Genomic DNA, 12,959 nt, shown 5'->3' with positions numbered 1-12,959 from the left:
TATTCTATACCAATCAACTAATACAACTGATATAATAGGTTATTCTATACCAAGCAACTAATAAAACTGATATAATAGGTTATTCTATACCAATCAACTAATACAACTGATATAATAATTTATTCTATACCAATCAACTAATAAAACTGATACAATAGGTTATTCTATACCAAGCAACTAATACAACTGATATAATAGGTTATTCTATACCAATCAACTAATAAAACTGATATAATAGGTTATTCTATACCAATCAACTAATATAATAGGTTATTCTATACCAGTCAACTAATACAACTGATATAATAATTTATTCTATACCAGTCAACTAATACAACTGATATAATAATTTATTCTATACCAATCAACTAATAAAACTGATATAATAGGTTATTCTATACCAATCAACTAATACAACTGATAATAATTTATTCTATACCAATCGACTAATAAAACTGATATAATAGGTTATTCTATACCAATCGACTAATACAACTGATATAATAGTTTATTCTATACCAGTCAACTAATACAACTGATATAATAATTTATTCTATACCAATCAACTAGTAAAACTGATATAATAGGTTATTCTATACCAATCAACTAATAAAACTGATATAATAGGTTATTCTATACCAATCAACTAATACAACTGATATAATAGGTTATTCTATACCAGTCAACTAATACAACTGATATAATAATTTATTCTATACCAATCAACTAATACAACTGATATAATAGGTTATTCTATACCAATCAACTAATAAAACTGATATAATAGGTTATTCTATACATCAGAGCAAGAATATTTTTCTCAAAATAATTGAATCCCAATTTGGGGGGGGGGGGCATGAATTCTAATTGATTTAGAGACAGTAATGACAAAGAAATAATGGTGGGATGAGGGTTGTGTGGGGTACACACTAGAACAAATACATTTTTAATAATATTTTATTTTTATTTTCCTTCCCAAAATTCTGGAGGCCCATATAATACAAGAATCGTCTTCGCAATGAATATTTCAAAACCGATACCCTCAATCAGTAACAAAACCATACTATACAGAAAACACAATGAATATTTCAAAACTGATATTCTCAATCTGTAACAAAACCATACTATACAGAAAACACAATGAATATTTCAAAACTGATATCCTCAATCTGTCACAAAACCATACTATACAGAAAACACAATGAATATTTCAAAACCGACACCCTCAATCTGTAACAAAACCATACTATACAGAAAACACAATGAATGTTTCAAAACTGATATCCTCAATCAGTAACAAAAACCATGCTATACAGAAAACACAATGAATATTTCAAAACCGATACCCTCAATCTGTAACAAAACCATACTATACAGAAAGCACAATGAATATTTCAAAACCGATATCCTCAATCTGCAACAAAACCATACTATACAGAAAACACAATGAATATTTCAAAACCGATACCCTCAATCTGTAACAAAACCATACTATACAGAATACACAAGTGCACTGCAAACCATGTCTAAACGCCAATTATCTTCCATAAAAAACTAAAAAACTTTCTAATTTTGTGATCATTGATCAGTATAAGGAATAATTTTATTGAATTGGTAATAAAATAAAGTATAACGTAACCTTTCCTCTGTTGATATGTTCATGAAGTTTAAATTGATCAATGATATTCTCAACATATGGTTTTGATTCTCAATTATCCACTGCAGCAACTTACAGCTATAAAAGATGTGTGGCTTTTGGGTGTCTATTTATTGTAAAAGAAATACATAATTGTTATTCTGTGGCAATGAAATGAAGATTTTGATCTGCTTGGTCATTTGTAAACATAAACACAAGTATAACTGTATAAAGAAAAACAAAAAAGATGTCTGAGGTAATCAACCCTAGATAATGTAAGTACATACATCATTTAGACAATTTTTTAAAACAAAAAGACATTTCTACATACTATAATTGACTATTAGAAATACTGTGTGCAAATGCAGAATTTTAGATGCATGTCTTTTTGGCAGTCAGCTTCAAAGGGACAAGACAGCCATAGCATCTATTATCCATGAAAATAGACTCCACAACAGAGAAAGACCTAATAATGTTCCCTACCTGAAATATTTTCAGCATATTTTTTTTATATTTCATGGTATTTGTTTTTTGTAATAATATGATTGTTTTTTTTAATGTTATAGGTGTTGTCTAATGTTGTAAAGTGCTTAGAGCTTCTAAAGATTAGGCACTATACAAAGTCCTCATTATTATTATTATTATTATTACATTGGGAAGAGAGAGGGGCCTATTTTATCTACAAGTTTCACAGGAATCTGAAAGGGGGCCAAAATTGGCCCTTGTCCTTTGGTTGAAATGGTACAATGCTTAGTGAAGTTATGCTGCAGAAATAAAAATCAGAAGGATGTCAATCAGGGGCCAAACCTGCTGTAAATAATCACATGTAATGCTGGAAATCAAACTTAATCATGGTCTATTCAATCTGTGGCCACATGCCAAACTTAGCTGTATTCCAACAGTTTTGGTTGTTGTAGTTTTGTTGTTGTTGTAGGGTTTAACGCCATTTTTCAGCACAATATAGGCTATACATGGTGGCCAGTATTAATGGTGGAGGAAGAACCCAGGAAAACTCTGGAAAGAACCACTGACCCACGAGAATCTACTGGCAAGCTTTCTCACATACCCACATTGGCTGATCCCGAGACTCGAACCCATGCAGACAGAGGTTAGATGGCCATGATCCACACAATTCTGGTAGAGTTATGTTTTCAGGAAGAATGTGCAAGGTAAGGACTATATGCCTTCTTCATGTGGCTGAATCCATAGAAGGCACATGCAAGTCTATGAGACATTGTTCATACCAAACTGCATCACAATATGCTGAGTGGTTTTTAAGTAATGCCAGTTAAAAGCAACATCCCATGTCAAAATTGACAGTTAATTATAAAAGAACTTGTACTAAACAAGGCAGTGACATTTGAATCCCCATAATACTTTACTGAAGAGGAAAGTGGGTCACGAATGGATCAATTTCCCACAAATCACTGAAAATTTTGGTAAATGAACAAAAACAAAGCTGAAAGAAAATGGAAAGCTGGTCATGCACACATACATCTCTCCCTCGATAACTCGTGCACAACGGGGTCCACAAACATAGACTACACTGTAAGTGAGGCGCGAGTTACCGAGGGATCTCAAAAAATTGAAAAAAAAATCACTTTGGCATCGAGAAAACCATGGTGGGAGAGCAGCGTTAGGGAACTGGGCTGTTTATTGACTGAATCCTCATTTTACAATCATGTCGATAATAATTTTTAATAACGCATCTTTTCTAATGAAGTTGCTCGTTAATGTTTGTAAATAACATTTATTTTCAAAACGTCCCAACACATGAAAGAGCATTCCAATTGGTTTCAATAACCATCACGTGTATGCAAAAAAAATCTGTGTATTATATCACTGCTTTTTGCTTTCTTGATGAGTCTGGTTCCCATATTGGTGTTTTATATTATCCTGCCACAGAGCAGGGAACTAGACTAACTGTTGATACACCACCAAACAAGAATCCTTTTTTTCAAAAACACGCAACATTTGTTTCGCTAGACAATCGTCTACATCAAAACTCAAGTTTTGTACTGTTTAATTAGCACAATATTGATATCATGATTTCATTGGAAGTAATAATGAAACTTATCATCCTTGAGGATATCTCTAAGTGCCAGTTCAATAATTCTCTGAAACTCACTTGCCCACAGTGGTCCGTATCTGTGAAATCAAGCTCATTATTTTACGAAGTATTCGTTTCGCTTTGCTGCCTTGTTATCTTTGATCAGAGTTATGAAAGAGTCAGTTAATTTAAGATAGTTTATGTTACATATACAATAACATTTATAAGTGTTCAATTGATCAAATGAAGTGAGTTCACCCAACATACGACCGGAGCCGTTAGATTTCAAGTTTGTAGAATTTTCGTTTCCTTTTAAATTTTCCTTGTGATTACAAAATACACTAATCTAACTTCGATAACTACAAAGGAGGCGAGCATTTTACTCTGAGAAACCAAATATTAGGAAGTGAACAAATACTTCCGGAAGTGAGTTATCAAAACATGGTCGGCACTTAATTAGGTTCTCAGAGAAATGCTCGCGGACATAGCTGTTATGGTAGATTGATGCATTTTACGTTTAATTACAAAAGGACACATTGCATTTATGATGATAACATTTAAAAGGAACTAAAATATAGAACTAGAACACAAATTTCAATTGATAATTTTTTTTATTTAATTTGTTTTTATTTATTAAAGTACTGCCTCCACTCGGCATAAGTGACATTTTCATTGACCAAAATTTCCTTACATATCGTTTGGAAAGAAAATGTAAAAAATTGTATGATCTATTTTTAAATTTGATATTCCATAGTGTTGATTAAAATTTCCAGGTCATATCTACCATTTTTGATGATAAAATGAGCAATACATCAAAGTTTTCATTACCAATTTGGATCATGATTTTCTTCAAGTTCAATAAATAGTGATCAATTTTTGGGGTATTTTCTAGTTTAAAAAATGGGATCATGCCTGATCCCATGTTATAAGCGGGTTTGTGAGTTATCAGGGTGTGAGTTATCGAAGGAGTGGTGTAAATGTGTTTCTGTACTAGAACAGTCCCCATTTACGTACAACATGAAACTATGCATTGTTGACACCACCGGAAATAACGAAAAAGATAAAGCAAGGATATTTCTTTAATCCCATTAACTCCAATGGTGAATCATAACAAACTGTTTAGTGCTAAGAAAGGCAAATATGGGGCATCAAAATATGTTGAATGGTTTCCCTTGAGTTATACTGTGGTTACAAGGATGAACTGTAATGGATATGTAATGGTGAAGGGACCATAACTCATCCATATCAAACTTGAAAAGACAAAACCTTTAAAAGGCATATCTACATTTAATAAATAATAAACAACTGAAATGGCATCCAGTTATAAGTAAGTGTTGCAGAGCTTTGCTTTTTACAAGCAGCATTTCATTTGGAGATATTAGTTGACTATCAAGGGCCATAACTCTAGTCAAAGTGAAGTTGATGATGTAAAACAGGGGTCTCAAACACACGGCCCGCGATGCATTTTGGGATTTTCAAAAAATTGACTATTCATTTCTTTTTCTCTCGCCGCCTTTTGAACTTTAACGTTAGCGCCATTTTAACCATAAGAAACTCTTACTTATTTATTTGTAGTCTTTCTATTAATTGTTGCCCTTAATGCCGACTTCCAGTTCCGGTTTTTTAGTAAAGTGATCGAGTTTATGTTGAATTATAAAGTTGATTTTGCTGCATTTTTATAAAAGCTCGTATAAATGTCTTCTGTTTCGAAAAAAAGAAAACTCGCACACGAAAAGAGAGTTTTTCAAGTCAAATGGGAGGATTTATATTTGTCACTGAGGTCAACGATAAATTCAACGTCTCGTTTGTCAACAAATGATAGCTGTTCTGAAGGAGTGTAATGTGCGTCTGCACTACGAAACAATGCACTGTGAGAAATATGACGCTTACGCGGGCAAAATTAGAGAGGATAAAGTTATGCAACTTAAATCAGCATTATGCAAACAAAGAAGTTTCTTTACCAATGTTAGTCAGTGCAACAAAGATTCAGTAAGAGCAAGTTTCGTTATAAGACTAGAGTAGGGATCTCAAACACGCGGCCCGCCAAGCCGTATCCTGTGGCCCGCAAAACGATTGGCGTCACAAGGTGTCACGAGATAACAAAGGTGGTGCAGCCCTTGGGTCATTGAAAATCCGCTCATGCGGCCCTCAGGGTGGTTTGAGTTTGAGACCCCTGATGTAAAACATAATAGGTCTGAGCAATGTACACACTGAATTGAATCTGAACATATTGTATAGTTCCTAAGCTATGCTGGTTACAAGGTTCCGCAGTACTGATAATGTAATACTGATGGAGAAAGGGCAATAACTCTGCTACAGTAGGAGCTGAACAAAGCGAAACCTTTAAAAGGCATATTTATATGCAATAAGAAATTCACTTACTATGTTTCATCAACTATAAGAATTTCAGAACTCAGGTGGTTATAAGAAGTGTGAAGGGATGGACAGACCTAAGGAAAAAGTGATGAAAACTATGGGGCTCTTGCTCCTAATAATTATGGACAAATTTAATCCAATGTCTGACAATACTGCAAGTGTGATGGAAATGTGTAACTTCAATAATGCTCAAATGCCATGAAAAACTTGGGAAGCAATTTTTACATTTCTCTTAAGCTGCATGAATTCTTTTATTAATAGTGAACAATTATGGCCCAGTCTTGCCATCAAAGTGGCCACATATAGACCAATCTGAACCCTTTTGTTACTTCTTAGGCATTTTTCAGCCACTTGCACCAATCTTCATTTGTTAATCAGTAGTGGTAGTTAAAGAATATATGCGCAATTTAATAAACAGAAAGATATTGAGAATCTAGTACAAGTGCCCATTTCCTATGAAACTTAGTTAAAAAGTTTTGAAAGCCCTAACATGCAAGTACTATTTGAAAATTCTTTTAAATTTCACATTAAAATTCTATCTATCTCAGGGCAAAATGTACATGTTTTAAAGATAAACAATCAAACTAGAAACGCAAGTTGGTCCGATATCACTCACCTTGGTCCTTCACATATATCAGTTTGTGAATGCAAATTCACACAGGTATTGAAACTGCAGAGAAAGAAAAGCTTCAAGAACATAACAGATACACTGTTTATTAAAGGTGGGCTGATTTACCTTCTTTCCTAGACCATATAAAAATAAAGGATCACTTACTTCCAAAATGACAAATCATTTATACAACCAGAACTATCATCTGGATTCCTCCCTGCCCCTTATTCATAGCTTTGAAACTTTTCATGGTATACCACCATTAAAGTGTTTTCATTTACTTGCATAAACATTTCTCCTGGGACCCTGGCCTAGAGTGATAAATTGTAAACCACTGAGATCCTAGCCCATGGTAGCTGTGGTCAAGGTGCTTTGTTTGTGACCAAAAGATTTTATGATTAATTCCCACCATGTGATCAAGTTGGACTGACAAACAAATTTACCAGAATTTTTTTTCAGTGATGAGTTTATTTGTTCTTATTAATCAAATCTGGAGGTGTTAGAAGAGAAATCACATAATATTTCTTGTTTCTTCAATAAAACCCAAAATCACAAGATATACATTTAAACCAGTTTGTGAGTAATGACACTAAGTTGATGAAATGTCTTCAAACAATGCACAGTATATGTGGTAACATAAACAACAAATGTTTAAGGCACTTCAACATTGGCAATACTAGCAACTGTAGAACTTTTTTAACCAAAGATATAAAACTTGTTTCAAATTTTTTAATATTTTTAATGTCGTAAAATGTTTAGCTTTAATTCTCTGCATGTATTTTTGTAAACTTGGACAAAGGTTTGACAAGAAATATGTTCTTCTTAAAGCAAAATCTTTTCTTGTTCATAATAAAATATTGTTGTTCTTTATAGTGCAAATACACTGGAAAAGGTTAATACTTCAACTTTCTGTTAAAATAAATTTCATTCCGTTAAAACTGAGACAATACAATTTTCAATTTCTCAAAAACTTGAAGGATCATAACCTTTCAATAAGCAGATCTTTAGCCTGTGGCAAGGGAGAGTCGCACCAACCAAAATCAATACAAATTACAACCAATTTCAAACTTGTCATCATTTCTTTATTTGCCAATGGAAAATAATGAACGTTTCACGGGATAAACAATTGAAAGCAAGCAAGATGATAATGTAATTTTTATTATCCTGGTACATATGAAGGTTGATAAATGGGTTTTCACTAATCTGCCATTACCTATTATTACAGGAGCAGGTCTCACTAAATATGTAAAAAATAACTGACATTTAATGGTGTACATCAGTGACAATTTAAGTTGTTCAACACAGATGTTCCATCACTGCATAATTATTAATTTCCACATCTTTCTACCTAAGCTAGTAACGGTATGTATCTAAGATGCATAACAACACTGCTGTTTGGAAGAGCTAAGTCCACTATTAAGATGTTTCGCCTTGTGGCTTTAGTTAGTTCTGTTCATCGAGTTAATTCACACATGGACTCCTCAAACACTGAACAGCAATAAAAGTTATTAGATGAATTTATAAAATCAAAATTATCATGTTATATGAAAGTCTTATTATGTTCCTTTACATAACGGAAGGGTATTATTGATTTGAACCAATGATATCTATCTTCATCATCCTGGGAAACATTCATGGCAGTACAAATATAACATTGGCAGTATCACAGGTATTTTGAAGATTTAACAAATTTATAATTAGCATCCCATTTTAGCAGGCAAATTTCATTCTCATATCTTTTTTTTGTTTTAATATTACACGTAACTTTTGTGAGCTCAGCACCTCATAAAAAACAAATTTCCCTCCATTTTTCATTAATCTGCAAGTTCACTATACAAAATCAATACCTTTAGAAACTCTAAAGATTTGATAAAAGAGTTCAAATGTTTCATCCATTTTGTCAGGTTTTTTTTTTAAACATGTAAACATCTACTTAATTTTAACTTGCTTTACCTTACAAAACTTTTAAATTTGTATGTCCACAGAACTTAAATCTTCCTTCTTTAACTTTTACATGTGACTTTGTTCCCGCTTTAGTTTCATGTTGGACCATCAGAGTGGAACATGTGACACTATAGCTCTAAAAGCCAAACAAGTCATCTGTTGGTGTAATTTTGTAATAATCTCTTGATGTCAGAGCTGGTTTCTAATTCCATCACAGTTTGTCCCTCTGAGTCTGGCACACTGATGTCTGCACCATAAGCAAGCAAGACTTCAACAACATCTGGGTGTTCGCATGTTACAGCTGGAAGAAACATTAATTTGTTATTGAGCAGGTGTTCACATAATAAACTTCTCAACTATGATATGAGCCAGTATTCAATGATGAATAGCACAGGAAAACAGGTCACAGTGACATAATATTAGTGTGTAATGAACATTATTTCCAACTTGCACCTAACTGTAATTCCATTGGCAAAATAAGTACAAAGAAAATTTCATGGCCTAAAATTAATGGGGCTACTGGTAGGGTTCCAACAGTATTCGTTAACTCAGCTTCAACTCAATTTCTTGTTAGATAGGCCATTTTATATCTCAAGTTGAAACTATTTTTTCCTTTCATGAATTTTATGAAAAGTCAAGAAAACAAATAAATTCAAAGTACAAACCTTTATAAAGCATCTATGTCCCTGAATATAATCATTTTCCTGGCTGAAAAGTGTTCCATCAGCATGTCACCTGTCAAATGCCTTACACTTTGACATTAGCCCTTTGCTTACTAATAACTAAACTGTGCAGTAAACAAGCATCAGCAGGGTCCGATAAATCAATGGAATTTTCAAAGTAAAGTTTTAAATTAAAATGTTTGCACTGTATTGTGCCATGTCACATGTCATACTAGTAGAAATACACAACTGCATTTTAGTGTATATTGGCTAAATGGTTAGTACTTGTGTTTGTCAGCATCATCATAGCCAATGAAGAATTGAGTGAAAATGTTATGCCTGGAATCATTCTTTTCTTAAAACTGCTTAAAAAATAAAAATGTCCCAAACTATTTGCTAACACTGTAAAACTGAATACCAGCATATTAGAAAGTCGCTTCAATGATCGCCTGTCCATCCAAGAAACATGCTGCTGCTGAAACTAGTATACTGAATACTGGAAATGTGAACAGAAATCAGCTGATCTACGTGCAAGTTCAAACCAGATCAAAGTCACCAGTATTTAACTCACAACTTTTACTATTTAGTGAATGCCTAGTAACCACTTTCAAGTGTGAAGCATGAAGCGCTGAAGCTTATGTTACATACATTTTAACCCTGATTTCCATCAGACACTTGGTTAACTGAGATCTGCTTCCCCAAGTTGATAATATGGTTGGGGCTTCTGCTGAACAGGACATTAAGAATGCAGTGGCTGTTGGCATAACAGCAAAGTTTTGGACTTCACTCCATGACTGGGATTATGATAAACTTGCTGCTGATCAGCACCTTGCTTGACTGTAAATTCAAGAGCATGTTTTTTCTTCCACAATAAGAAATACAAAAAATCTTTGGAGCTTGTATGAACACTTATGTTCACTGTCATAAAGCACATGGAACAAGACCATCTGCAGAAGATGACTAAATGGTTCAGTTCTCCCTTTCGATCATATTACCTAAATGCCTCAGACTTATTTGTTTCAGTTACCAGTATTTCCACTGATGCTTTAAGTTCTAATCAAGACATAAGTCACAAGGTTCCTAGTCCAAATGTGCTGAAAGTGATGATTTCCCAGATAAAGAGTGTGACTGGCTATCTGCTGTTGTAATCTTAAAAAGGGGGGGGGGGGCAGAAGATCTGCAGCAGTGTGTGCAAAGCATGAGCTGGACAGATACATGAATCAAGAGGTCCCCATCATTGGTTCCACTGGCGTACATGTAGAACTCACTAAGTTTGATATTCCTTACTGACGGAAACAGAACATGCTGCTATAAACTACTTTGGCTTCTTTGGCATTCAGTGCTCAATTGTTCTTGGTGAAAATATTCTTTGGTACAGCTGTGGAAGTTTTCACAAAAGCCAGGTTCTGCCAAACAATATGGATAAAATAGCTTGTTCTGAACAAAAACTGGACTGATGACAAATTTTAATGAGTAGTTAATTTGTGACGAGTAGTTGATTTGTGATGCCAATTCCCTCTTTGCACATACCTCCATTTGTTGCAAATTTTTGAGGAACAGTTAACAAATACCATCTGTAATGATCTGGTGTTCTGTAAATAAAGATCACCTGCCTAATTTGGACAGAACGCATATCTGTTAGAAATGTATGCATTTTTATTGCATATAAAGATCACTGTCACAAAAGAAAATGTTAAATATAAAATCTAGTTGATTTCATTGTGCACCTATTAATATTTTTACATCTAATTTTGGGACTTGAATGATACTATCAAAATGTAGCTTTTTGGGGCAGACTACATTAAACTTTAATCATGTTATACTTACCTGCTGCTATTGCATAGCTGGATATTTAATGGGCATAAATACTGAATTATATGAGAACTCATCCTCCCATTGGCTAAAATGGAGGGTTCTGGAATACCAGAGAGATCCTGGTCCAATCCACAGATGTCTTTTCCAGGTGTGGTGTCCTTCATTTTTCTTTCAGGATGTTGCCTAAACTAGTGGGACATCAGTGCGGGGTAAGAGGATGGAATCTGGCAATAATAACAGTTAATACATCATTAAAATTAGTTACACTCCATCCCCAAAAAACTACATTTTATTATCAGTAATACAATCTTGTCAAGTCTTACCCAAGTGACACGGACTCTTGCATAACTGAATACGTTAGTGCAGTAGGAGGCAGATAATTCTACAACTGCCAAAGAAAATATGCCTTTTCTTTGGAGAGCCAACAAGGGAAGTTAAGAGGAGAAGAAGGTAGTATGAGATCAATTAAAATGCAGCTGTCATCATAAACTCCTAAAATGAAAGTGATAGGCCTTCAATTTTCAGGAATGAAAGGTCCCTTTTGGTAAGGGAATGAGAAGCTCTCTTGATAATTAATGCAATCCATCTTAAAACGGAGAAAACTGCAATATGTTTGACACATATGCGAATGGATAGGAGTTGGGGTTTAGAACCATGCATGGGGACTCCTGAGAGTTCTTATTTGTCCATGAAATCAGATGATGTAGGAAATCCAGACCTTGAGAACTCTAATTCAGAGGATCCCTGTGCAGTTTCCAGTTCACCAAAAGGATAAAAGCTGGAGCAGATGAAAGTGCAGTCCGTCTAGGGGAACAAGGTCCACAGTGGAGTTAAGGTCCCCTGCAAAAATGATCAGCTGACAACATGGTCTTGGCTCTCAGCACCTCCAACAGGGACAAGATCTTGTCTAGTCTTACCCAAGTGACACGGACTAATCCTCTGTAAGGACATTCTCCACATGCAGACAATATCTTGAGGGACAGGATTTTGTCTAGTCTTACCCAAGTGACATGGACTAATCCTCTGTAAGGACATTCATCAATATGCAGACAATATCTTGAGGGACTGGACCTTGTCTAGTCTTACCCAAGTGACATGGACTAATCCTCTGTAAGGACATTCATCGATATGCAAACAATATCTTGAGGGACAGGATCTTGTCTAGTCTTACCCAAGTGACATGGACTAATCCTCTGTAAGGACATTCTCCACATGCAGACAATATCTTGAGGGACAGGATCTTGTCAAGTCTGACCCAAGTGACACGGACTAATCCTCTGTAAGGACATTCTCCACATGCAGACAATATCTTGAGGGGCAGGATCTTGTCTAGTCTTACCCAAGTGACATGGACTAATCCTCTGTAAGGACATTCATCGATATGCAGACAATATCTTGAGGGACAGGATCTTGTCTAGTCTTACCCAAGTGACATGGACTAATCCTCAGTAAGGACATTCTCCACATGCAGACAATATCTTGAGGGACAGGATCTTGTCTAGTCTTACCCAAGTGACATGGACTAATCCTCAGTAAGGACATTCTCCACATGCAGACAATATCTTGAGGGACAGGATCTTGTCTAGTCTTACCCAAGTGACATGGACTAATCCTCTGTAAGGACATTCTCCACATGCAGACAATATCTTGAGGGACAGGATCTTGTCTAGTCTTACCCAAGTGACACGGACTAATCCTCTGTAAGGACATTCATTGATATGCAGACAATATCTTGAGTAGGCTGCAATTTCTATAGGTAAAAGATCCAGTCTTATCACAATGGACCAATAGCAAGACGTATCTAGCCTGAGGGACTCTAGCTGACCATTGTTGAGCAACAAATTCTTGAAATATTAGAGGACTGCA

General features: G+C 34.8%; 1 protein-coding gene across 1 annotated transcript in view; it reads right to left on the bottom strand.

Annotated features, from left to right (window-relative positions):
* Positions 1–7,740: 7,740 nt before the first annotated feature.
* Positions 7,741–12,959, bottom strand: part of LOC149778465 (acyl-CoA-binding domain-containing protein 6-like) — a 55,092-nt gene continuing 49,873 nt past the window's right edge. The window contains exon 7 of the mRNA XM_089939310.1: positions 7,741–8,917. Coding sequence (XP_089795436.1) covers positions 8,769–8,917 — 149 coding nt within the window. The 3' untranslated portion in view covers positions 7,741–8,768. The remainder of the gene's footprint in view (positions 8,918–12,959) is intronic.

Source organism: Sinohyriopsis cumingii, chromosome 17, assembly GCF_028554795.1.
Source record: "Sinohyriopsis cumingii isolate HCF-2022 chromosome 17, ASM2855479v2, whole genome shotgun sequence".
Lineage (NCBI taxonomy): Eukaryota > Metazoa > Mollusca > Bivalvia > Unionida > Unionidae > Sinohyriopsis > Sinohyriopsis cumingii.
Note: the sequence above shows the minus strand (reverse complement) of the source record. Positions and strands in the feature narration are given on the sequence as shown.